General features: G+C 45.7%; 2 protein-coding genes across 6 annotated transcripts in view; both read right to left on the reverse strand.

Moving 5' to 3' along the window:
• Positions 1–5,851: 5,851 nt before the first annotated feature.
• On the reverse strand, positions 5,852–10,790 carry MLNR (motilin receptor). Its single transcript, XM_004775265.3, has 3 exons — positions 9,530–10,790; positions 8,409–8,798; positions 5,852–8,274 (listed from the first exon to the last, which is right to left on the reverse strand). The coding sequence occupies exons 1-3, from the start codon at positions 10,389–10,391 to the stop codon at positions 8,231–8,233; spliced, it is 1,296 nt and encodes a 431-aa protein (XP_004775322.2). The 5' UTR covers positions 10,392–10,790; the 3' UTR covers positions 5,852–8,230.
• Positions 10,791–23,878: 13,088 nt separating this feature from the next.
• Positions 23,879–27,566, reverse strand: part of FNDC3A (fibronectin type III domain containing 3A) — a 172,922-nt gene continuing 169,234 nt past the window's right edge. For all 5 annotated transcript variants that reach the window (XM_004775260.3, XM_004775258.3, XM_004775259.3 and 2 more), the window contains one exon: positions 23,879–26,399. In XM_004775260.3, the coding sequence (XP_004775317.1) occupies positions 26,085–26,399 (315 nt within the window). In that variant the 3' untranslated portion in view covers positions 23,879–26,084. The remainder of the gene's footprint in view (positions 26,400–27,566) is intronic.

Consider the following 27,566-nt stretch of genomic DNA (forward strand, 5'->3'; position numbering starts at 1 on the left):
AGTCTGTAGAGTTTCCCAGAAAGCTTCCCTTGAATTTCTTGTTTCGTGGCCAAATTTGTGGCACCCTCATACCATAAATCATAATAAAATTCACTATTTTCCATCAGTTCACTGGTGAATGTCACACCGTAGTCACGCTGTTGGCTGCTGTGAAGACGTCAGACGTTTGCTGCTGGGGTTTTTCCCCCGCAAGAGCTCTTGTTAAAGTAGGACATTTAAAAAATGACAAATGAAGGGCGCCTGGGTGGCGCAGTGGGTTAAGCCTCTGCCTTCAGCTCAGGTCATGGTCTCAAGATCCTGGGATTGAGCCCCACATTGGGCTCTCTGCTCAGCAGGGATCCTGGTTTTCCGTTTTCCCTCTCTCTCTGCCTGCCATCTGCCTACTTGTGAACTCTTTCTCTCTGTCAAATAAATAAATAAAATCTTTGGAAAAAAAATGGGACACCTGGGTAGCTTAGTTGGTTAAGCTGCTGCCTTCGGCTCAGGTCATGATCCCAGGATCCTGGATCCTGGAATCTAGTCCCACATTGGGCTCCTTGCTCAACGCGGAGCCTGCTTCTCTCTCTCTGCCTCTGTCTGCCACTCTGTCTGCTTGTGCTCTCTCTCTTTCTCTCTGACAAATAAATAAATAAAATCTTTTTAAAAAATGACAAATAAAATCAATGCAATAGAAATGTGTTAATGTTTCAGAGAGCCAACTGCTTGACCTGCCGTAAAGCTGCTCCATCCAGCATGTGTGTCATTCTTCGTACTGTCTCTACATAAAATAAACGCTTGCAAGAGCTCTATTTAAATTTCAAAAGCATCTTATCTGCCTGCGTATTGAGGAAGGCCCATTTCCTCCTGTTACTCTACCTTTCCTCACTTCTTTGAGAATAGGCAGATACTACCTTGTCAAATCCAAAAAGCAGTTGCAGTGACTGTTGGAGAAAAAAAGAACAATCTTCCCCAGCTGTTCTCAATGCAACAAACAATAAGCCCTGACTTCCTAAGAAAATCCCAGTGTGTTGATACCTTGGGAATATTCTCTAATAAACCCTGCACAGGGCTTTGATTTTGGAGGGAAACTCACCGTACCTGACCGCATCACTTCTCCTGCCGTGTGTGCATGGAGGACACCACACAATTTGGACAGAGAGAAAGACTGATTCCAACAAGTGAAAGTCAGATATGAACTGAGGACAATAATGCTAGTTTACACTGACCGAGGATTACCCCATGCCTGACAGTGTGAACCAAGTATGTTGTATTATATATTACATATATGTTACAGTAAGTATATAGTGTATTAATATTATTGTAATTATTACTATCGTAATACTGCAATGCACTAAGTTTTTAAGAAATCAACCTCTAGGGATGCCTGGGTGGCTCAGTTGATTAAGCAGCTGCCTTTGGCTCAGGTCCTGATCCCAGCGTCCTGGGATGGAGTCCCACATTGGGCTCCTTGCTCAGCGGGAAGCCTGCTTCTCCCTCTGCTACTCTGTCTGCCTGTGGTCACTCACTCTCTCTATCTCTCTCTGACAAATAAATAAAATCTTTAAAAAAAAAAAAAAAGAAAGAAAGAAAGAAATCAGCCTCTCTCCTGGCCCAAAATGTATAGTATCCTCTATACACACATCTATGTATATGTATATGTAATTGATCTTTGATCAATTCCCAGGACACGGCAGGCAGTGTGTAGGCGCTTTGCATACATTAAAATCCTGTTTCATTATCCTCCATGGTCTCAGATGTCATAAAGAGTTACAGTTTTTCAAGAGAATCCCCTTCATTGTGACTTAATTGGTCACTTGACTATTTTATTTCATTCAATCCCTTTTAGAAAAGAAAAATCGATTAAACCTTACAAAATTGTCTATGTCCATATAAACACCCAGGAGCAGGTTATATATAAATCAGCTTATTTTGTTCAACACATTTTTATTACACACCATGTTCCAGGCAGTTTGGAATCAGATGCTTATTTCTTCTTCCCTTGTGATTTAAAAAATATTGGTGTGGGTTACAATACCCAGCAGTTAGGTGGCAGCTGCTTTCCCACCACAGGGAAGTTGTAGACAAGACACAGCAAGACAAAGCTGGCTTCTAGACACCCTGCACGCAGTGGCCCCAAGACTGGACCCGCCTAAACCCTGTTGCTCAGCAACTGTTTCCTGTGTAACTTACATGGTCTGGATCCTGCCCCAATGCTCTGTTGAAAGGCTCTCCAGGTTCTTTCCTTTTGCTATATCCTGTGGCCTTTCCAGTGCCCTCGTTCTAGGGTTACCAGATTTAACAAACCCAAAATACAGTGCCCAGTTAAATTTGAATTTCAGATAAATAATGAATGACGTTTTTAGTATAAGTGCATCATACTTATACTTATTAAACTTATACTAAAGAAAATCATTGTTTTTTACCTGAAATTCCAGTTGAGCTGGGAGTCCTATATCTCATCGGACACCCCTACTTTATTCTCTTTGTGTCCTCTGTGGTGTGTGACCTCATGGCCTCCGACCCACCTCGAAACTCTTTTCTTTTGGGTTGTCTCACATTTGTCGCTTTTCTTTTTTCTGCCCCTTCTGCCTGGTTAGGTGACTTCTGGAGCCTGTGCTGGGGCCATAGTAGTATCCCTAGGCCTCTCCTGTGATCTCTGTAAGCTTTCTCTTTGGTGAGGGCATCTAGTCCTATCACTTAGAACAGTGGTTCCCAAAGTGTGGTGCCAGACATGAGGCACCAGCTCCTGGAAACTGGACAGAAATGCACATTCTCAGGCTCCAACCCAGATCCGCAGAAGCAGGTCTTCTGGAGCTGGGCCCAGTAGTTCATACTGTAAGAAGCCCTTCAGTTGTTTCTGATGCAAGCTAAGGTTTGAGAACCATTGGTGTAAGTGAGGGCTTCTATGCTCTGGACTCCTGAGTCTTTATGATTGGCCTCGATTTTGCATCCAAACTTCCCTCTAGCATTTCACATTGGAGTGTTCTGTGGAATGTTAATATATGAAAGAAAAGGGAAAAAATAAGCTGTCTGGTCACATGGGGTTTACCTGGTATTGCAGCATTATCTTAAGAGTATTTGACTATTGGGACTATTTCCAGGAGGTTATGGAAAACACGACAGAGGGATAGCTTCAGGGGAAACAGAGCAATCAAAATGGTTTCATTATCATCCCCCACTAAATCCCCTCTACCTCTGACAGCCTGTTTCTTTCACACAGCCCAAGTGTTCTCCTAGTTAAGAAGGCTTAAATTATTAGAGTTATGGCTCCTCTTGTACCCAATCAGCCTCTGAGTTTTAGGGACTCAGTCATGATAGTATTGGGAGATAGGAGACCGGGGTGATCTCTGAGAGTCAAACAAGCTGTTGGGGCTTCTCAGAGTCAAGGCTTAGGAGGTACCGCTTAACTGGGACTTGGAGAACAGCCCATTTACCCCAAAAGGCAATTCTGGCTGATCTCAGCACCAGGCACCAAGCAGAGGTCCAAGGTGACAGATAGACAGCTCCAGGTCTATCTAGAAAGCCACAGTGACATGAGGTCAAGGAATTAGGGAGAGAACCCAAGACCCCAGGGGCACCTGGGTGGCTCCGTCAGTTAAGTGTCTGCCTTTGGCTCGGATCATGATCCCAGCGTGCTGAGATCAAACCCTGTGTTGGACTCCCTGCTCAGCGAGGAGTCGGCTTCTCCCTCTTCCTCTGCTGCTCACCGCCCCCCCCCATTTGTGCATGCTCTCTTTCTTTCTCTCCTCTTTCTCTTTCTCTCTCTCAAATAAATAAATAAAATCTTAAAAGAAAAAAGGAAGAAGAATCCAAGACCCCAAGATGCCCATGAAGAGCTGGGTAGGCCTGTCCAGGAGGAACCGAGGAAGAGGGCAAGGAACCAAAACAGGCATTGAGGGCAAAGAAAAACAGAACATGCTTTGAAGAGCTGAAGACCTGGTGGAGGCTGGGTTACTGACAGGAGTAGTCATGGAGAGACTGGGGCCAGCCCTGCCTTCAGGGAGAGGGATCTCAGCATTGGGGGTGGCTGGACCACACCCACAGGGAGATGTTCCGGGGACTGAAGGGCTCAGGTACCAGGGAGTCGCTACAGGATACCATCATGAGTTTCTGCCAGGACATAAATCACTTCCATTAATGCCGCTTGAATTTTAATATGTGTTGGAATCACCTGCGGATCTTATTAGAATGGAGATTCTGATTCAGAAGGTTGGCGGGGGTGGGAGTGGGGCTGAAAAATCTGCATTTTAACAAGATCCCAAGTGATGCTAATACCACCAGTCTGTGGATCGCATTTTCTGTAGCACAGTCTGTAGCAGAGGTGCTCAGAGGACAGTCCCTAGACCCCCAGAGTCAGTATCACTTGTGAACTTGAGAGAAATTCAGATTCTCAAGCCCCAACCCAGATCCCCTGGATCCGAAACTCTGGGGGTGGAGCCCAGTCACCTGGGCTTGAACCCACGCTCTCGTGATGCCGACTCAGACTGAAGTTTGAGAACCACTCTAGTAGAGAATCTGAGTGGGGGTGGGTGAAAAGCCAGAGGGATGGGAGCTGATATTCGCTCTGAGGACCAAGTAATGAATTCCTGCGCAAGTAAGACAGAAACAAAGATCAGGTTTTAGTCTATTTACCTTACAGTTATGAACAAGTATAACCATTATAATAAAATTAAGATATAATTCTGAAAACTGCCCATATTCACTTTTTAAAATAATCCTTTTATTTTTTTTTTAATCCCCATGTCATCACAAGTAGTAGAAATTCTTAGGAACATTTTCGAGATGAACACCCTCCCTGCAAAGACGGGAGAGAGAGGACATGTCAAATCGTGGCCCCCTCTGCTGCTGGGGGCATGTAACCGGTACAGGCTCGGGGAGGGAAGGGGCAGTGCACTGTGCTGGGGATTGAGAATGGCTCCCTGAAGCCCTTTCACTGCTGTTTGGGTCTTCCCTTGTCTTGTCTGGTAGCTCAGATCACACTGTCCCAGCCATCTGTTCCCTCGGCCTCCATCCCAGTGCCTTTGTAATAGGTGCGGATCCCTGTGTCCCGCCTTGTGAGTGGAGTTCCACACACACTGTCTACCTGGGTAAGAGACGTCAAGGGGAATCAAACACGGCTTGTCCTCCAACCCTGGGAACCAGTCACCGGTGAGGGAACATGCTAAATGCTGCGAAACAGATTCACACAAAACATCACCCGACTGCCCTGCACACTCGGATCTCTGGGTCTGGCTGGCTCTTTTTAACCCCTATTTTCACAGGTGTCTGTTATTCTTTAAAATGTGTGGGCTGTTTTCCTAAGAAGGGGACAAGTAGGGTCTGTCTCTGTCACTTCCTTATAGCTTATGCAAAGCAGGGGACACGCTGAGTGCCAGGCCACAAAGCACGCCCTTGCTCAAGAACAGATGCCTGTGGGCTCCCAGGACAGGGTGCTGCCTTCTGAAGGCTGCTCAGAGCAGATCCCTTTCTATGTAATAGGTAAGAATTCAGAGTCTTTAGAAAGTTGGCTCACAATGAAAAGCTGCATCATGTCTTTGTTTAAGAAAAGTCTTTTCAAATCTCCATTTAAAACACTCAATCTGTACAATCATGAACACTTATATCCCAGAAGCTTCCATGAGCTGGTGAGGATTACTATTAAAGGAGTAGAAATGGTCAGGAGGGGCAGTGTTCAAACATTGAACATGTTACCTTACCATGTCCCCTTGAGGGCTTGTGCAGGGGACTCTCGGTTCCCAGGAGGTGTTGTGCCATAGCTTGTTTGAACATTTCCTCAGTGGAAAAAGTGGAAATGTCTCATATAGAAAAGGGAGAGATGTCTCTGTGAGTACCACCACCATGATACTCTGCAGGCCCATCTGATGTAAATGATTTTATTACCCTGTGAGCTAAATCTGGGTTAGTCTGGATGACACAACTACACATTTTAAACAAGAAAATGCCATTAGAAGGAGATTGATTTGGATGCTCTTTGCTAGGAGGACAATTTTAGATCTTAGACCAATTTTATAAATATTCTTGACCATGACCCACAGTAAGAACACCTTTTATTTTGTGAACCAGGAAAGACACAGATTAATATATAATTGAAACAAGTTTTACAACATAACAGTTCCCCTTACCACACGTGGTAGCCTGGTTTCTCTATTTTTGCCCCCCCCTTCCTGTTAAAAGAAAAAAAAAAAAAGTGACACAGCCCACTGACTTCATAGTCCATGAGTAGGTGAGACCAGCATTTCAAAAACAAGCACACAGTGATCCGCAGGAGAGATGGGCTTCAGACCCTCCGTCTCAGGTACCCTGTGGTGAAGGAAGGAGGATCATCCCCACTCCCACACCTGGGAACACACTTAGGTCACAAGAAAGTGTGATATAAACCCCTCTCTTCTAGAGTCTGACTGAAAAAGCTCAAAGGAGCAGTCTTTGCTTCCCTATCTATATTACACTTAAGATATCAGTAAGGTTCTTAACCATTTCTTAACCATGACCTTCCATAGGGAAGAGGCCTCATCGGACTGGCCCACAGATGAACTCCCATGAGCAGAGACTGTGTGCGGCAGTAGGTCTGGCACAGCCCTACAAAGGGCCACCAAGCAAAGGAGTGGCCAGGGTACGAGGCTGGCACATCCACTGTGAGAATCCTGCTGGCTGCAACAGTGTTCCTCAGCCCATGAGGTTTCAAAGAATTCTTGAGGCGGGAGGATGGGGAGATGGTTCTGGGACAAGAGAAGTCAAGGAAATGCTGGGTGAAACAACCTGGGGCCTCGGATGTGGTAAGTGCTGTGGTGACTCTCAAGGAGGTGGGGTGCAGTGTGCAGTGCCTTCCTGCCATAGTTAACCACAGACTCACCAAATACATGCTGTGTACAGTTTAGGGACTGCCGCCCCAAGGCGCCCCTACCTGCTTCTCTCTCCCCTTCGCAGAGACACAGTGCTGACAAGACTTCTCTGCTGTTCCAGGAGGACCAGGTTTTAGGACCCTTCACGGGGACCTGAAGGCATCACTGTATTGGGTTAGTCAGTATAAAATGACAGACCTTTGTCAGCACGTTGAGTGGACTCGTTTATAGCTTCACCATTTGTGGTTTGCAATGGAGAACTCTATGTCCTGCCCACATCCAGGGGGCGCCATTCACACAGACTGTGGAGCGAACAAGGCCCCTTGGAGTCAGGGAGGCAGCAGCAGCCCTGTGAAAACAGGTCTGTGTTTTAAACTGTAAAACACAGTTTACACTGTGTTACAGGTGGCTCAGTGGGTTAAAGCCTCTGCCTTTGGCTCACGTCATGATCCCAGGGTCCTGGGATGGAGCCCTGCATCGGGCTCTCTGCTCGGCAGGGAGCCTGCTTCCCTTCCTCTCTATCTGCCTGTCTCTCTGCCTACTTGTGATCTCTGTCAAATAAATAAATAAAATCTTAAAAAAAAAATAAACTGTAAAACACAAAACAGTAACAGAGCTGTTGGTTGGAATGTCCGACACATTCTCTTTCACCCCGACTCCTTTCATCCACTGACTCTTGCATCTTTGCACAGATGCTGTGAGTACCACGTCTCTGGATGGGAGGAGGTTGAAAATCTTAAAGACTGGCGGGTGTTCAGCTTCAGGCCCACCAGTCGCTGTCTAGGACATCTAAGACTCGATTCCATCACCTGTAAACCAGGAATGATAACAACAGGTATCCCACTGAGTTGAGGAAAATAAGGGATAATAATCATCTTTATAAATGTCATGAGTAGTCACTTTGTAGGGAAGCCAAGTCCTGCTGCTTCTCCCTGCCCTCAGGCTTCCATGCTGGTGTCCGCCACCAGGCAGCTGTGGCACTGGGAGATCCCGGGGGGGCAGACTCAGGGACAACTGGGCTGCAACACGCTTATGCACTGAAGTTCTGAAAGATGGTACTGTCCCTCACTCTATGATTTGTTCTCAGCCAGGAGTGAGGTGGGACCCCTGGAAGCTGGCCTTGACCCAGAATTCCTTTCACTGGCTTCTAAAAAATTTTGCCTTAAATAATTTCTGGAATAAAAGCTCTAATTATCCTGGGTTCCTTGTATATGCACCCATACATGTATATCCAGAACATGAAAATACAAACACACCCCTGATCTCAGAAGTGAAAATTTTCACAGCAGCATCTCTCTGTACGACTTATTAACCAGAAAAAGAGGAATCATGCTTCCCAAGTCTTAGGAGAACGAAGGCTTAGAAAACCTCCCCAGAGACAGTTTGTGATGTCGCATTTCCCAAGGCTGAAATCAACATCCTCCAGGGGTACATCCACAGAAGGTGGTCAAATTACCTGCATTGGTTTAATAAAAAAAAAAAAAAATATCATGCTGATGAAGTTGCTGATCAAGTTGCAAAATCCTTACCACTCTTCCCAGTTCTTCCTAATGGCATCAGTTCCCCACTTCCAGTCCTTTCCCTACAGACCTGTTTTCCCTGAAGTCCCAGCCTTGTGAGAGGAAGCGACTTGTTTGGCCATGCCCGCAGACGATGTCTGCACATTGGCGCTTGTCTCTGTGTAGCCAGTGGTGTCTCCTCCTGTGTCCCCCTCCATGTCCCCGCTTCTGCACACACTTCTCTGTCTGGACTGTCTAGACTGTCTGGCTAGCAGCAGGTTCCGGGCCGCTGCTCTGTACTTCTTTGAAATGAGGTTGTAGAGGATCGGGTTGATGGAGGCACTCAGATAGAAAAGTTGCAAAGCAACAATGTTAAAGTACTGAGAGAAGTTCATCATCCAAGAATCTTCTGTATTTATGTAAATGATTCTGCCGACGTGGAAAGGCAACCAGCAAACTATAAATGCCAGAACCACCACCACTGCAAAACAACACACAGGCACCACAATGAGCTAAAGCATCTGAAAACAAATAAGGGCCCCCGAGAACCATCCGAAATAATAAACAAATTAAATAAAACTTTTACCTAGCTAAATCCCGCCCCAGAACAACTTCCAGGATGCAAACAGCACCCATATTTGCTTTAAGACTGCATATATGCGTTATCAAGGCTGGACATAAACCCGAAGGAGGTATTTCTACTAACAAGCTGTTCTGGCAGGCTTCCTTCCACAAACCTACTTCAGAGACCTGTTCTCTGTATTCCGCTGAAAAGAATTATGCAACAAGTCTGCACAATCTTTTGGTTTGCTTTGTCTGCGGGATAACTTAGCGTTAAGGTTTTTTTGTTTTGTTTTGTTTTGTTTTTTAATTTAGCTTAATGTGCTCTACCCCATCTCCTCACGGGTACTATGAGTACTTCTCATCTAACAGAGATGGGCGGTTGGTTTACCCATCCCGGATCGGCCCAGCTCACGGATCCAGAGGCTTAGCGGACCCAGGCATCCCACCCTCCGGGGCGCCCTGGGGTTACCCAGAGCTAGCAGAGGACTGGAGACGCTTTTCTCTGGAGACAGGCAGGACCGACAGTTGGAGGCTGGAGCAAAATGGCACAAGGAATGTAGCTAGAAGTGGCGCTGGGAGACGGGGGGAAGGGGACGCTGCCTGCACCGCGCGGGTAGGTGTGTTTGGAACACAGGTGGTGCCACTTACGCAGGACGCGGACCGTCTGCCGGTGGCCCCTCTCGCGCCCGGAGGCGGCCCGGCCTCGCAGCGGCCCCCGACTCCTCCACAGCTCCCGCCCGATGAGCCCGTAGAGGACGCTGAGGCACAGAAAGGGCAGGAAGAAGTAGGCGGTGGTGACCCACAGCATGACTCGCAGTGCGCCCAGCTGAGATGGGCTGGGCCGGCACTCGCGGCTGAACAGCGCCGCGGCGGCCGCCGCCTCATGCCCCGACGGCGGGGACGGCGGTGGGGCCCGTGAGGCCCCGAGGGGCGACGGGGTGAGCGGCGCGCTTCCGTTAGGGTCCCGGACCACGCGGACGCCAGGGTCCTGCTCGACGCCCACCAGAAAGAAGAAGGGCCCCGCGGAGAGCAGCGCCACGGCCCAGAGCGCCGCGATGAGCGCGCGGACGCGGCGCCGGGTGACGAGGACGCGGGCGCGGAGTGGGCGGCAGATGGCGAGGTAGCGCTCGACGCTGAGCGCCGTCATGTGCAGCAGCGTGGCGTAGGTGCAGCCCTCGCCCACGTAGAGCGAGAGGCGGCAGAGCAGCTGCCCGAACACCCAGGGCCGCGAGCGCCAGAGGCGGTACAGGTCGAACGGGAGCCCGAGCAGGATGAGCAGATCAGACACAGCCATGCTGCCCAGGTACAGGTTGGTGGTGGTCCGCATGTCCGGGTTGCGCCCGATCAGCAGCACCGTCACCACATTGCCGCTCACCCCGACGGCGAAGAGGCCCAGGCACACGGCGGTCACCGGCACCAGGGCCCCCAGGGGGAAGGGCGAGCAGAGGTGCTCGTCGCAGGGCAGCAGCACTCCGTCCGCGCCGTCGCTGCTGTTCCAGGGGCCGCCCATGGACGCGCCGCGCCGGGCGGACGCAAGGACTCGCTCGGCGCCCCTCCGCGCCGCCGCACCCCCGGCTGGCACCCGGGGCCGAGTGCGGACCCAGCCGGTGAGGGCTTCCTCCGGCGTCCAGGGCGCGCAGCGGCTCACGCGCCCCTGTCCGCACTGCCGGAGCTCTGCAGCGCGGCGCGCGGGGATGTGACTCTGCAGGGTCCGCTTTGAGGCCCTCCCGAGCGGGCTGCGCGCAGTCTCCGCCCCCGGCCACCGCCCGCCCCATTCCCGCCCCGCTCCCGCCTCACTCTCGCCTCACTCCCGTGCCCTCTCGTCTGCGGGTCGCGTGCCAGGGAGCTTCCCTCCCCGCTAACTGGAACGCGGGAGGCGGCCGTGGCGCACGGGTCCTGCCCCGTCCAGGGAAGCGTCTGCTCATCCCGCGTGAGGTGGGTTACTGACCCCAGCGGAGCGCGGGCGTTTTGGCCCCTGGAGTACAGAGGGGGACCTTCTAGCGGACCTCGGCTGGTGGCTGTGTCCCGGCGCTTCCGAAAGGCTGCCTCCGTACTAACCGTAGAGGAGTCTAAACTCCGGAATCTGGGATAAACTCCCGGGTTCTAGTTCTGTCTCTACAACTGAGTGATCTTAGACCGGTCCCAGCCTCGCCCAACCCAGGTCTCATCTTCTGTTAAGTCTGCCAGTAGGAGTGGAGGGAGTTGAGCAGATCATTTCAGCCATCCCTTAAAACCCTGGAATGGGTGGTCATGACCACGACTACTTGTTTTAAAGAACAAGAGTTAAGTATTAACGTGTATGTATTTGAGGGCTTACATGTGTTGTATTGTTCCTATGTACAAAATATATTTTACAAACTAAAAAGCTGAGTATTTGCCAACACTAGGAAGAACTAAAATTCTGGGGAAAAGACAAAAACTGATTTGAGTCAGTTCATTGCCGTCTTTGACAATAGCTGACCCTTATTGAGTGCTTAGGGTGTGTTTGGCCCTTTGTTTTCCATTCAATTCTCATGTCTTTGGGAGCTTGCTCATTTTACCCCTGAACACAGTGGGACTTGCTTGTGATTTTATCTCCTGATAAAGTACACCCTTCACTCCCCCCACCCTATCCAGGAGTCTTGAAATGCTCCAGTCTCCCTGTGGAGAGGGGGGTCCTGTGGACATCCCTCACACCCTCTCATTACCAGGACCTGGGAGCACTCTTGCATCTCAGCCTCCATCACCGCCTTTTGACCTCCATCCCTGGCTTTCTAACTTACTTTCTCTAATACCTCAACTCCTGCAATCCTCCACTCCACTCACCCCGGAACCGCAGATAAATTGCTGGTCCTACCTTATCATTGTTCCTCACCTGCCTCAAGTTCTCGCTTGAGGACGCAATTTAAACTCCTGATTAGCAATCCCGATCACTCCCAGGCAAACACCTTCAACTCCTGTGCTCTTTTCTCTGCTGTCATACAGACAGGGTCACGTTGACGAGAACACAGACACGCCCCTGGTTAAGTCCAATCTTCTGTCTACTTCGGGCGCCCTCCCAAATAGCTTGATTGTGCTTGAAATTTACGACCTCTGGCGTGGCTCTCCATTTTCCCTTGGCTATCCTCAGACTTACCTGTTCCATCCACTTTTCCACCCTCCAGACCGCTCTTCGGTACATCCTCCTCTGTCCTTAATTCCCAGAACCTCTTCCTTCACCCTTGTTCTCACCTGCTGACCTTGATTCTAGGAAAGAATAGAAGCAACGGAAGAGAAATTCTCCATGTTCCCACCCCACCCCCACATGCCTCCGCTCATTTCCCGCCACGTGCAGATGAATGAGTAGGTGGGACTTGACCTTGAAGTCTGCTCTGCCCCTTTCTTCTTCCTTCACCTCCTCAAGGACCTCACTCTAGCAATTCCCTCTCTTGCATCTTCAGAATTTCTCCCTCTTCTGGATCATTTTTATGTGTCCAGCACAAGTATCGATATTCAGTGTCTCCATTTTTTCTCTCTCCCTCCGTCCACCCCCAGACAAAGAGAAAATGCAATTTTTTCGTCTATTGATCTTATTTTCCTTTCAAGCATTCACTGACTGGGGAGCAAGAGAGTGCATTGTCTAGCCTGAGTAAAAGCCTGGTGCAGTTGGAAGAATGGGACGGTCCCTCTGTGTGGTATTCGGTTCTGGATAGCATGCTTCTCTCCGAGCCTCCTCTTCCTCCCCTGCCTTTCTCAGGGGAGCCCAGGTGTTTGGGGGTGGACAAGGGGCTTGAAGTTCCTTATGAAATAAAAGGGACAGGGACACCCTACTTTGTGTGGGTTTTGGGGGTGCCCAGGGCTGGCATTTGCCACATTCCAGGTCAGTGCCCCCTTCTTGCCGGCCATCAGGTTCTCTGCTAACGCCAGAAGAGAGGGCTGTGGTAGTGAATTTGTGGTCCATTTAAGAAAAATATTTTGTTTACTTATTTGACAGAGATCATAAGTAAGGAGGCAGAGAGAGAGAGAAGGGGAAGCAGGCTCCCCACTGAGCAGAGAGCCCCATGTGGGGCTTGATCCCAGGACCCTGAGATCATGACCTGAGCCTAAGGCAGAGGCTTAACCCACTGAGCCACCCAGGCGCCCCATGTGGTCCATGTTTTTTACTCAAGGGATGCTCCATGGTGTGCCTGACATGTTCCCTTAGCTCTCCCGTGTGCAGTCCCTGAGGTTCTTCCCTTTTCTCCATTCTGCCCCAGAGCCTGATCAACCCAACCTCTGCTGAAGGCTCCTTGCTCCTTTCCCCACCCTCCATGGCGGCCGGCACCTGGCAGTCTCACGAGTGTGACCTGTGCGGTCTCCCACTAGTCTGTATACTCACCCTCCCTTCAGACACTCCCCTTCTTTGTCGTAGTCTCTCTAATTATCACCACCTGCCCTACTATTTAATGTACTTAACTCTTTGTTTGTTATCTGCCTTGCCCCTTCCCCTCCCAACATCCTGTGGTCCAGAAGGCAGGGCTGTGCTCTGTTGTGTTCTGTACTCTTCCCCTAGTGTCTGGATCGGTACCTGGTACAAAGTGAGAATTTAATAAATATTTGTTAACTCAGGGCATGAATAAGCTTCTGCAGAACCAGGTACCATTATCTTCTTTACAATTCCCAGTGATTGAGAATAGTACTTTGATTAGGGTGGGCGTTCAGTGTTTGTTGATGTTCTAGTCCCAGATAGGACACCGATATGCAGAGGTGGGTTTGCAGCAGGTTATTTCTACGCTCCAAGGCTGCAACTCTAGCAGGACTTGGTCCGTGGGGCAGAGCCAAATCCTTATCATTAAATGGTTTGGTGTTCTGTGATTTTGGAAGAAACGAGACAAGCCATCTGGAGAACGACTAAATCTGCTTTCTACTTTGTATCTCTAAGGTTATCTACCAGCATACTGACTTCATACATCTGACAGGAAGACGAGGATGTCCTCAGGCGTGTGGGCACCTTTCCCCTCTCCCTTGTGAGTGTGTCTGCCCCTGGTACTTCTGTGGGGTGAGAGTGAGGCCAGGTCTGCCCCGCTATGGCTCTGTGTCCCTGGAAGCAAGAAATTGGTATCATTGATCGGACCTTGGCCCCTGGCTGGAGGTCTCACAGTTTGGCTTTTTGGCAGGCTGGGATGTCCTGACTAAAAATAAAGCTAACGCTGGCAGTGGGCAAGGTGTTGTTCCAAGTATTTGCATATTTTAACTCATTTAATCCTCAATAACAGCATTATGAGGTGGGTCATTTTAGGACACCCACTTTATTTTTCCAAGATTCTATTTTTAAGTAATCTCTACACCCAACATAGTGTACTTACAGCCCCGAGATCGAGAGTCTCCTGCTCCACCAACTGAGCCAGCCAGCCAGGCACCCCGCAGGATGTCCATTTTACAGACGGGGAAAACCAAGCACAGAGACTTGATCTCACGAAGTGGAATTCCTGGCTGCTTCTCAGGTGGCCATAACCACTGTGCCATGTGGTCTCCGGCTGTATATGGCACTAGCAACCTTAGGGGTGGGTGGCGTGTTCTGGATTTGGCTAAGAACATGTCTTTTAGCTCATATTCCAGATGCCAGCTGGACAAATGGAAGGACACAGAAAGTTTTGAGGAGCAGTAGGTTACACCCATAACTTGCAATTTACCTGTTGACATCTGTAAAAACTTCACGGGTTTAATTCTCGGTTCCGCACAGAAGAGCAGGATGGGAGGCAGAAGGGGGAAGGCACACAGCAGCGGACCCACATTTTGTAGCATTTTGAGCCAACATCATATAGCTGGGAAGTTGCATGAGACATTCCAGCTCTTCAGCTTGCCTTGCAACATGGTAAGATCTGGCAGCTCTGGGCCCACATTCCCCGAAGGTGGTGGCCCTCCAGGCTGAGCAGGGGCATCTGTGTTTGGACAGACCCCCACTCAGCGGGCACGCCACAGCCTTCATCCCTCACACGGTGGCTGCGTGGGCTGACACCCAGCCTCTTCTTCACTTAAAGACCTGCTGGCTTCTGTTGGCCCCTTTATTTAACAAAGTATGGAGATGGCAGATCTTCTGCCATCTTCTGCCCTGGAAGGGGTAGGAACCCCTGGCAGAAAAGGCCGAGGGCCGGGTCTGCTGAACCTCTTCTCCAGAACCTGACCGCCACCTTGACCGCGGGCCTCAGGCTCTCCCAGGTTTCTCTGTGCACGGTAGGGACCTGGCAGGGCACATTCAGGCGAGACTCCTGATAGGCTGTGATTGTTGCTGTAGCAATTTTCTCGTGGTCCTAGTTTCTCCTAAGAGAGACAGGCTCCCCTGGTACGATGATTATCAAGGGTGCTGGTGGAGAGGGAGCAAGTCCCTGTGAAGCGTGGTCAGAAAGAGGGTGTAGGACTTGGGAAAAACCCTCCCAGAGATTCCAGGACCCCTTTCCCAGTCCCAGCTGATAGTCCCCGGTCAAGAATGACCGTCCAGCTCCCGTGCTGTGGCCGCTCACCCTGGGCCCAGTTGGGCTCCCCTTGCTGTGCTCTCTCTGCCATGCTGCGGTCGGTGGCATCTTCTGCACCATCAGCTTGAAGCTGCACCACCCTCGAAGCTCAGGAGATCCTGAGATATAAGTCACGCTTCTCTAGGCTCCTGTGATAGCAAAAATCTCAGCATGTTCATGAAGATGAAAACAAAGAGGGAAAACTATGAACATTGTTTATGATGCAGCCGATCTGAATTGCAAATCTGGGAAGACCTGCGAGTGCTTCCTGAGATGACTCTGTTCCTCCTGCCTTCCCTTCTTCCAAGTTTTTCAGCACACCGTCTGTCCAGTCAGAATGCTACACGATGGCCATGTCCACACAGTGAGGAAGACGTGTCTAAAGTAACAAGGAAAAACTTCTGGGCACCCTCATCCTTATAGTCATTTTCTGGGGGACAGAGTTATTATTGTTGGCTGTTTCCACTTCTAAAGTGGGATAGGTATAACTTTGTCTTAGGAATTAGGAATATGAAGGTTCTTATTCTGTTTCTGGGGAGCGGGATAGAGGTAGAAGGGTGTCTGTCTTTGGGGAATGCCTCTGTCTTTCGTGTGGGGGTCAGAGTGGGCGCTTTCCTTGGGGAACCCTGCACAGAGTGATGAAGAGTGTGGGGGCAGAGTCACCACTTAGTATATGGACTTGGGCAGGTGTCTTGATGTCTCAGAGTCCCCGGCTCCTCACCTGCATATAGGGCCCACCTCACCGGGTTCTTGCGGAGAGTAAACATGAAGTCCTCAGCTCGGTGCCTGGCACGCAGTCAGCCCTCTGTAACTGTAACTTCTTAATCACGATAATAACATAAAAAAGATGTTGTCCTTGGGGCCAAAGAGCCCCCATCTACTTCTTCCCGTGGTCAATTCTAGTTATGCCCTCTGTCCCCCATACCTGTGCCCCTGCCCTTAGCACTCCTTCCATTGCTTTCTGTTGAAAGCCCAAGCCACGTGCCTTTCAGGAGTGCTCGACGTGTTACCATTTCTAGGCCAAGTTTCCCAAGACCCTTGGTGTGATGCCAATGTAGTCTCGATGCCCTCAGAGCTTTTGTTAGCTTCCTGATACCCCTGATGTACCAGGGCATCGGTGAGCAGACTCCTGCCCATCACCTCCATCTCCCTGGAGAGCTGCCCCCGTTATAGCCTCTTGGCGCCTGTGCGGGCAGCTGGTGGTGGGCCATGGCGAGCTGGCCAGGTGTGCAGGTGGAGTGCGCGGTCAGCTCAGGGCAGGGTCTGCTGCCCGAATCAACAGCTCCAAGGACCAGTGCCCTAACACCTCACCCATTTGTTTCTTGTTCCCTGGAGCCTGCCTCGAGTGTGGGGGACAGTCTAGGGGTGTTATCTACATTTGGTGACTCACCGTTCTAGGTTGCTTTGGTCATAGGACATCGCCATTAAAGCAGATGCCCCCTTCATCTCTAAGGCAGGGGGAGAGAGAAAATCAAACGCTTCTGCCTGAAAGTGACTGTGCCAGCTTCAAGCTGCAAGTCCCTGGGCTCCAAAGCCACCCCACAGGGATTCCGCAAATATTCATCTTCTTGGCCCACCCACTCCCTGTTGGGCTTGTCAGCAGGGGTGCTGGAAGGCAGGAGAGTGAAGGACGCCCTTGCTCCTTCCTGTTGGTGCTCCTTTCAGTGTCATCCTGGTCTCCTCCCAGCAGCACTGGCTTCCGTCTCCAGCTCCTTTAGACACAAAAAGAAGCCCCGCTAGCCTCAGGCAGGCAGCCGCTCCTCCTCAGAGGTCTGGTTCCCAGTTCCCGGGGCTCCTCTAACCTCCTGGGTTCTGATACCTTCAGCATCTTCCTTTTGCTTCCAGCCCAAAGAGTGGCAGCTTTTTCCCAGATATTTATTACCTGTGTATCACCTGTTTGTTTTTATAGGTAACACTTGTTGCACCTCTAACTCTTGTCACACCAAAGTCCAGTGTGAAAATGATTCTTATTAAGTATCTGGTGTGGAATCTGTTTTCCTGGCTGAATCCTAAGGAATGTTTTTTCTACTTACATTTCATTGGCCAGAAGTCACCCGGGCTCTTCCAACCTCAGGTAGGTGGGAGGTGCCCTGGAGGAGGAGAACCAGTATTTGGCCAAGGACCTTGTATTTTGGAATTCAAACCATGTGTTCTAGTAACTAGTGCCGGAGAGCAAAATTTCTGACCACTTGGCAGCTTAAGACAACCATTTTATTGTGCTAATTCTGTGGGCTAGGAATTCAGGGATGGCTTGTCTTTGCTTCCTGTTATCTGAGACCTGAGCTGTGAAGATCCAAAAGCGAGTGGCTTGACGGCTAGGGGCTGGCATCACATGATGTCTCATTCACTCACCTGTCTGGTGCCTGGACCCAGAAGACTAGAAGAGTGGGACACCTGACTGGACTGCTGGCATTATTCTGCACTTTGCTTTTTTTTTTTTTTTCCTTTTTAAAGATTTTTTTTCCTTTTTAAAGATTTATTTGACAGATGGAGATCACAAGCAGGCAGAGAAACAGGCAGAGAGACAGGAGGAAGCAGGCTCCCCGCTGAGCAGAGAGCCCGATGCTGGGGTAGATCCCAGGACCCTGAGATCATGACCTGAGCCGAAGGCAGAGGCTTTAACCCACTGAGCCACCCAGGTGCCCCTGGACTTTGCTTTTTAACTTTCATAATATGTCTTGGTGTTCTTTCCAGGTCAGTAAATAGAAGGCTACTGTATTCTTTTGGCTATAGGTGCACAGCATTCCATTACATTGAGTATACAGTTTCCATTTTTTTTTTAAGATTTTATTTATTTATTTGACAGACAGAGATCACAAGTAGGCAGAGAGGCAGGCAGAGAGAGGGAGAGAGGGAAGCAGGCTCCCTGCTGAGCAGAGAGCCCGATGCGGGACTCAAAGAGTATACAGTTTCTTTAATCATTTTCTCATTGTTGCTTATTTCCGTATTACCCCAGTCTTTTGCTGTTACAAACGGGTCTGCAATGAATAGTGTCCAGTGTGTCACAAGTGGGTGATTAAATGTGTAGGTTAAATATTTGTCAGTGGACCTGCCTGATTGGAGAGTATGTGCAATGTGTTATATCCCTTCATTGGAATTGTACAGCTTAAATTCCACTAGCAATGTCTTGTTTTTCTGCGGTGTTCCTGACATAATGTGTAACCAAAATTTTGCAGTTTTGCCATTGATAGTGACAAATGGTTTTTGTTTTATCTTGAGTTTCTCTTGTTATGAATAAGAATGAGCATTTTGTCGTATGTTTTAGTTCTTTGTATTTCCTTTCTGTGAAATGCTTGAATCCTTTGCCTGTTTTTACATTGGGTTATTGTTTATTTTGTCTTCATGTATTTAAGAATTTATGTTTTCCTATATTAGAGACATTAAATAGATGAGCCCTTTTCTAGAATATGAATTGCAACTATTTTTTCCTAGGTTTGCTATTTCCTTGGACTTAAGAAAAAAAACTGCTGTGCATAAGCTTTTATTTATATGGCATTGAAATGATCAATCTTTCCTCTTGTGGGTTCTGTATTTTGAGGGTTCTGATGGGCCACTCCCATGCCAGGATTATAAAGGAGTTCTTTCACATCTTTTATTTAGTTTGTTTGTATTTAAATGTTTGATTCATTTGGAATTCATTCTGGTGTAAAGTGTGGGTGATATGGCTCCAACTTTTCATTTTTGGGTGGCTATCCAGTTGTCCCAATATCATCTATTGGACTGCTCATTTTTACTCCACTGACTTGAGCTGCGTGCTTTATCAAATACTAACTTCCTGCATGTTCTTGAGGGTGTGGACTTCCTGTTTTGTTCCTTTGGTTTTTTTCAGTGCTAATATCGTTTTCGAGGCATTATAATTTAGTGGAGCTAGTCTCCTCTCACTGCTCTTTTTCAGTTTTTCTATTTTTATTTTTCTAAATGAATGGCGGTGCCATACTTTTATTTACAGTGGGTTTATAGTAAAACTTGGTGTCTCTTTAAAAAAATTCTTAATTATATTGTCATAAACTGTGTACACCCTGGCTGGAAATGTGTGTACTCCCAGGGCTCTTTGCACTTTTACCCTCTTCACCCTTTGGGGGTCATTCTGAACCAGAGTCACAGGGACTGGATACCAAGTGTCCCTCAGCATGACTGGACACTAGATTTCCTGCTGGTTTAGGTGGATCTGAATCAAAGTTAGAGACATAAATTAATTGTAAGTATTACTGGAGCACCGAATACATGAATTCTTCTCAAATGTGATTTTCTAAGTTACTTTTCAGAACACAGGCTGTGAGAAACAAGGTCTTATACTACTATATATGGACATTCTTACAGCAGAGCCGTTATCATTGGTGAACTGTTTAACTGCAAAATGTATTCTTTTCTCTAAGACCACTGAATCATCCTAGAACTATGACCAGTGTCAGAGCTGATAACTTCGGCCTGGGCAGGCCAAATCATTTGATAACTATCATGGACATTCATAAAAAATTCAGCCCACTCACTGAAGGGAATAGGGACATCCAAGGAAGTCTGGGAAGTTTGAAAATCAGAAAGTGAGAAGTTGGCCTGTTCCTTAGCAAAAGGAACTTTATGATTAGGTTGGTTTATTTTACTGATTTGATGATGTCCAGGTTTCTCTAGTCCTGTGCTGTCTGTATACTAGTCTTTAGGTTCATCTTATAGTCCCTTTTCAAAAAATTGAGGTGAAATTTACATAACATTTAATTAACCATTTTAAAGAGAACAGTGCAATGGCATTTAGTATGTTCACAATGTGGTGCAACCACAACCTCCGTAGAGTTCCAAAACATCTCCAAGATAAAACTCCATACCCATTAAGCAATTATCTCCATTTCCTCCTCTCTCCAGCCCTGGGCAGCCACTAATACTTAGTCTTTGCGGATTTGCCTATTCCAGGTAATTTGTATGAATAGAATCATACAACATGTGATGTTTTGTGTCTGGTTTCTTTCATTTAGCATAATGTTTCCCAGTTTCATCCACACATATTCCCTTTTTGAACATGTTAACTTGTCTCGTGGTTGGAAGGGGCAGTAAAGGTACTTTCATCCTTGGATGGTTGAGTATTTAAAAGATGATTATTTCTGGGGCTGATTGTAAGCTCCAAATGGGAGTCAAAGTATCAAAGGATGAAACTGTAAAGAAATTAGAGCTGCTCATTTTTTTGATCCTTGTATCAGATCATCCTTGTCTGATTTCTGTTCAATCCTTAGAGGGCTGTGGATTGTTTTGGATAGGGGAAAGTGTTTAATACAATGCTCGGCATGCAGAAAGTACTCAATAAATACCATTATAAATGCAATATTACTGATTTCCTTATTGAATTTAGGGTTTGTGGGAGAGACAGCAGAGGACAGTGGTCAAGTGTGGGGGCACTAGACCAGTCACCTGGATTCAAATCTCAGCTCCATCATTTGTTAGCCATGTGACTTTTGGCAGGTGCTTAACTCCTCTATGCTTCAGCTGATGTCCAATGCAGCAATTAAGAGGATTATATAACTAAGGTAAAGCACTGAACACCATGCCTAGCACACATTGTTTGAATAGATGCAAACCATTATGATTTGAGTAAGTCACGTGGCTTCAAAATCTTTTGGTTCCAAAGATCTTTTCCTTGGCAAATTTCCCATAGCAGGTATCCTTTTTATTATATAAGATGAAAGACAGCCCTTATAGCATCTAAACATTTGAATGTGCCAGTCTGTTCATGGAAGATTTCATGACCATAACTATTAAAATCTTAGTTCTGTCAACTTTTTTATTTTCTCCCTTTTAAGGGTATCAGGGAGAGAATAGTGAATAATTAAAGGGATACTCTTGAGGGTATATATACTATCTTCAAAAGCATATATGAAAATAGAATATTTAAAAAGTTCTTTAAAAATTTGAGGCATTATCATCACCTATATTGATGGTAGATGGCTAGGTTGCAGTGTCATGACTGGTTTTAGGTTTTGGAGAATCATTTTCTTTTGTCATCTATCTGCCTGATTAAGCCAGCACCCACATGGGATCCTTTCAGAGAGAATGTTCATGATGGTGAGGACCATCACACAATCCATGGAGTTCAAACAGGACATACAAAATTTGTTTTCCAAACTACAGAAAAAGACAGTGACATGCAACACTGTGAGTCAGTATTCTATTCTTCTTGAGGCTGGATTCATACTTCATTGCTTCCGTGAAGTAATGCCCCTATATTCAAAGTATCTCCTTTTCCCCAGCCAAACATTTTAAGCTTTATTGTGGTACTGGCAGTTGTGACACTTAGGGATGTACCCGGATTTTTAAAAAGCAAGGTATCCATGGTACTGGGGAAATGGGAGAGCAACATGCAAAAGAATGAAACTAGACCACTTTCTAACACACACAAAAATAAATTCAAAATGGATTAAAGACTTAAATGTGAGACCCCAAACCATAAAAATCCTAAGGAAGAACACAGGCAATAACTTCTCTGACACTGGCCATAGCAGCTTCTTTCTAGAAATGTCTCCTGAGGCAAGGGAAACAAAAGCAAAAATAAACATTGAGACTACATAAAAATAAAAAGTTTCTGCACAGCAAAGGAAACAACAAAACTAAAGGCAGCTTACTGAGTGGGATAAGCTACTGGCAAATGACCTATCTGATAGTTAGCAATTAATATACACAAAGAACTTATAAAACACAACAGCCCAAAAGTTAATAATCCAAATAAAAAATGGGCAGAAGACATGAATAGACATTTTCCCAAAGGCAGCATATAGCATAGAGATGGCTAACAGAAACACGAGAAGATGCTCAGTATCACTGATCACCAGGGAAATGCAAACCAAAGCTACACTGAGATACCACTCCACGCCTGTCAGAATGGCTACAATCAACAACACAAGCAACAAAATGTGTTGGTGAGTAAGTGGAGAAAAAGGAACCCTTTTGCACTGTTGGTGGGAATGCAAACTGGTGCAACCACTCTGAAAAATAGTATGGTGTTTCCTCAATGTTAAAAATAGAACTGCCCTACACTTCAGCAATCAAACTGCCAGGTATTAACCTAAAGAATACAAAAGAAAAATATAAATATATGTGATGGACTATTACTCTGCCATAAAAAAGAATGAAATCTTGCCATTAGCAACAACATGGATAGAACCAGAGATTATTATGCTGAGTAAATCAGTCAGAAAAAGACAGATACCATATGATTTCAATCCTATGTGGATTTTAAGAAAAATAACAAAGGGTGGAAGGGGTGAACAGAGAAGCAAACCAAGAAAGAGACTCTCAACTATAGAGAACCGATGGTTACCAGAGGGGTGGTGGGTGGGAGGATGGGTTAACTAGGTGATAGGGATGAAAGAGTGCACTTGTGATGAGCAGCAGGTGATGTACTGAAGTGTTGAGTCACTATGTTGTACACCCAAAACGAGTATTACACTGTACATTAACTGGAATTTAAATAAAAACTTAAAAAAAGGGCGCCTGGGTGGTTCAGTTGGTTAAGCGACTGCCTTCAGCTCAGGTCAAGATCCTGGAGTCCCAGGATCCAGCCCCACATCCGGCTCTCTGCTCATTAGGGAGTCTGCTTCTCCCTCTGACCCTCCCCACTCTCATAGTCTTTCTCCCAAATAAATAAAATCTTTTTTTTTTTTTTTTAAAGATTTATTTGACAGAGATCACAAGTAGGCAGAGAGGCAGGCAGAGAGAAGGGAGGGGAAGCAGGCTCCCTGCTGAGCAGAGAGCCTGATGTGGGGCTCGATCCCAGGACCCTGGGATCATGACCTGAGCCGAAGGCAGAGGCTTTAACCCACTGAACCACCCAGGCGCCCCTCAAATAAATAAATCTTAAAAGGGGCGCCTGGGTGGCTCAGTGCGTTAAAGCCTCTGCCTTCTGTTGTCATGATACCAGGATCCTGGGATCAAGCTCCACATCAGGCTCTCTGGCTGGCAGGGAGCCTGCTTCCTCCTCTCTCTCTGCCTACTTGTGATCTGTCAAATAAATAAATAAAATCTTAAAAAGAAAAAAGGCAATGTATCCCCATTTGAGATCTATGGATGGAAATTTTAGCAAGGGGTGAGAGGGAACATTGAATTTTCTGGCACATGTGAGAATTTTCAGGCATAGGCTGAACTTTCTGGCATGATACTTTAGGTGGACAAGTTAAACCTCCTGGTGGAGGGCTGACCTGGGGTCAGATAGCAGGAAGTTTCTAGGTCCCTGAAGGAGAAGGAAGGTACTGGGAAACAGATGAATACAGGTACGGAGGTCAGATTTCCTTTCCAATGAAAACTTCACCTCAGAGCTATCCTTATTCTTCATATATGTGAAAGCAGCAAGATATCTAGAGAACTGCATAAAATCAAGTCACTAGGATAAAACTTATTTCATTCTTTAATCTACTGGATATTATCTTCTTGAAAATGGGTCCTCTCACACTGAAGATTTGAATACTGCTAAAAAGACCTGTTGTAAGCCCACTGCAAGAAGGGAGACCTTAACATTTCATTCTCTAAGAGGCAGCGAATAATGAGTGTATAGGAATACAATAAACATATCTCAAAAAAGAATGATACAACTTTTATTTTCCATGGATTTTAAAGATACTTTTGCTACATAGTTATGTATTTTTATGAGATTATATTTTTTTCATTTGTATGAAGTTCAGCCTTATACAATTTTAAGGTGATATGTTTGGTAGTGTAACTATAATCTTTAAAAAGTTTAGAGTTTTTGGAATGTACAGTATATGAGGTAAAATCAAGATTACATTAAAAATTTTCTCCTCTGCATTGATTTTGCAGTGAGGCTCAAATGGCAAGTACACTATTAAATGACATTTACTATCAAAAATAGGAGTTCATTTGAGTTACTATGAAAAACATAAGCCACTGTAACTCCCACAGCGGCAATATTTTACCATTTTAGACATTCAACTATATAGAAATCTCTGGGCTATTACACTCAAACTCATTTGTACTGCCAAATGTGGCACTTTTAAGTTTCTAGAAAATAATCGCAATCACTGTTGTTTTGGGGGAAAGTTAGCCTCTACATAAGAGATTAAATTTAAATAAAATGTAAACATACAGTATATTATAGTGACAGATCATTCTTACCACTTGGAAAGGCCAAGTTTATCCGTTTCTTTTTTGAACAAAGGTTAATGTTTTTTCTACAGCACAGATCATTTGACATAAAACAATTACAATACATGCCCATTCTAATATAAGAGAAATTCTTCAGAGATCTTCAAAGCACAAAACATATGTCCTTTTTTCAAAGACTGACAGAAGTGCTTAGTAATCACTAAAATGCTAACTTCAGCAACTAAAAATTAGTGATTCACTATCCTAAAATTCAAATAATAAATTAAAAAGGCTAGTTACAAGTGTTTTACAGATAACAGATGTGATAAAACAAGAATTTTAGATAGTTTCATTACAAACTGTATTATTACTGGCAGTCATCGACATCTATGCAAGATGTACAATGTGATACTTGACAAAATTCAATCTGATCATCCAATAACTCACAAATGCAAGCTCACAAAACATTAATGAATTATGCAATTGCAAAGTGCTCTAATGCAACATTAACCACATGCAATCAACAATTTGGAACAGTATCCAGACAGACATTACATTAAACATTAGTTTTTCAAGAAAGAAAGCAGCTTGAAGTTTACTGGTGCAAATTAATTTTGTCTTCAGATTTGGTGTCCCAAACAAAAAGGTTAGGTTTGATTATGAATTCTGATGGTGATGGCAGTAGTTATGGGAGAAGCAGCAAAACTTATGGGAGTTCTTCAAAATCAGTCTATTCCAGATAGATGGAGTGAGTGTGTGTGTGTGTGTATATATATTTCTACACTTGGTAGGTATAGTTTATATAGATGCCATATACGTATATGCATGTCCTTATACACATACATATAGTTCAGAGGCTCACAAAAACCAAATTAAATAGGTTAGAAATTCAGAGTTTAATATGACTACTTTTAAAAAGTATAATCCCTCTGTTCTTTTCTTTTCTCAAGACCTGAAGAAGTGCTTTTTGAATAAACATTAAAATATTTTTAGGCCAAGTAAACTGTCTGTGCTTTCTTTAAGTGATTTATCTGTGAATTCATTAATATATACTTGTAATGAAGAACTCCACATTTATCAAACAGAAGTTTCTTTTTTCATGCATATTCTTTCATCCAGTTTTTGACTGCTAAGCCCCTCCAGTTATTCATCATAATCCCACTTACCAAATAATTAAGACAAATGAGGAGGTAGAAATATAGCACTAGATTGCTTTCACAGCATCAGACTTTAACATTTTTTTAATAGCATGTTAGTGTAAATTTTAATCATTCTGACTTTTTCACTAGGTAATATCTTTAGAACAGATCAGGTTGTCACTGTTACACTCATGCTGACTGGTCAAAATATCAATTATATATTGTTGCCTCTTTGAAAGTTTGTTTTACAAGAAGGCATATTAAAAAAAAAAAGAAAAAAAAAGAAAAATAAGGGAAAAAAAGGAAAGAAGAAAGTCCCAACCAAACAAAAAACCAAAAATTTCTATTTCTGTGGCTTGCATTCTAATAAGGTGCCAGCCTCTACCTAATGATATAAGCATTGAAAATGGCAAAAATGATGTATTATAGTCTCAATGCCAGTGCTAAATGCCACTGTTTTTGTAAAAGCAATACAGAAATAATTTTAGTACATGACAAAATAAAATGTAATACAGTATTAAAAATAAAGTTATATTTTCACTTGATTACAAAGTACTGAATGATAAAGGCAATCAAAATGGAAAAGAAAGCAAACAGCACAAGGATGACAGCAGCACACTGCTCGTCACTTAGTGCGCGCCGGGTCCTTGTGTTTTCCACAGTGTCTCTGTTGGTGTTGGCTGGTGGGTCAGTCCTCTGAGAGATGAAGAGCACTGTTGTGCTATAGGGACCTACTAGGTCCTGATGCCCCACAGGGTCTTGGCACTGGCGAATGGCACACACACGGAAACGATATTCACAGTTCAGCTGAAGACTTGAATACCGGAATGAAGAGTCAGGACCTTTGTAAATCTATTAATAAGAGAGTGGAAAAAGAATTACGTATGAAGAACAGGCAGAAAATACTTTACAACTGGCTAGTTTTAGAATTATTTTTGACATGGAAGCTAGTGAGTGCCACTGCTTTTATTATTAATTTTTAAAAAGATTTTATTTATCTGACAGAGGGCGAGAGATCACAAGTAGGCAGAGAAGGAGGCAGAGATAGAAAGGGGGAAGCAGGCTCCCTGCTGAACAGAGAGCCTGATTCGGGGCTTGATCCCAGGACCGTGAGATCGTGACCTGAGCCAAAGGCAGAGCTTAACCCAGTGAGCCACCCTGGTGCCCCTGCTTTTATCTTTTCTTTAAAAATTAATTAATTTTTTAAAAAAATTTATTTTCAGCATTAACAGTATTCATTATTTTTGCACCATACCCAGTGCTCCATGCAATCCGTGCCCTCTATAATACCCACCACCTGGTTCCCCCAACTTTCCACCTCCCCGCCACTTCAAACCCCTCAGATTGTTTTTCAGAGTCCATAGTCTCTCATGGTTCACCTCCCCTTCCAATTTCCCCCAACTCCCTTCTCCTCGCTAACTCCTCATGTCCTCCATGCTATTTGTTATGCTCCACAAATAAGTGAAACCATATGATTACTGACTCTCTCTGCTTGACTTATTTCACTCAGCATAATCTCTTCCAGTCCCGTCCATGTTGATACGAAAGTTGGGTATTCATCCTTTCTGATGGAGGCATAATCTCCATCGTGTATATGGACCACATCTTCCTTATCCATTCGTCCATTGAAGGGCATCTTGGTTCTTTCCACAGTTTGTCGACTGTGGCCATTGATGCTATAAACATTGGGGTACAGAGACGGCCCTTCTTTTCACTACATCTGTATCTTTGGGGTAAATACCCAGTAGTGCAATGGCAGGGTCATAGGGAAGCTCTATTTTTAATTTCTTGAGGCATCTCCACACTGTTCTCCAAAGAGGCTGCACCAACTTGCATTCCCACCAACAGTAGAAGAGGGCTCCCCTTTCTCCACATCCTCTCCAACACATGTTGTTTCCTGTCTTGCTAATTTTGGCCATTCTAACTGGTGTAAGGTGATATCTCAATGTGGTTTTAATTTGAATCTCCCTGATGGCTAGTGATGATGAACATTTTTTCATGTGTCTGATAGCCATTTGT

This window comes from Mustela putorius, unplaced genomic scaffold, assembly GCF_011764305.1.
Source record: "Mustela putorius furo isolate JIRA1106 unplaced genomic scaffold, ASM1176430v1.1 tig00000461_pilon_pilon_pilon, whole genome shotgun sequence".
NCBI lineage: Eukaryota > Metazoa > Chordata > Mammalia > Carnivora > Mustelidae > Mustela > Mustela putorius.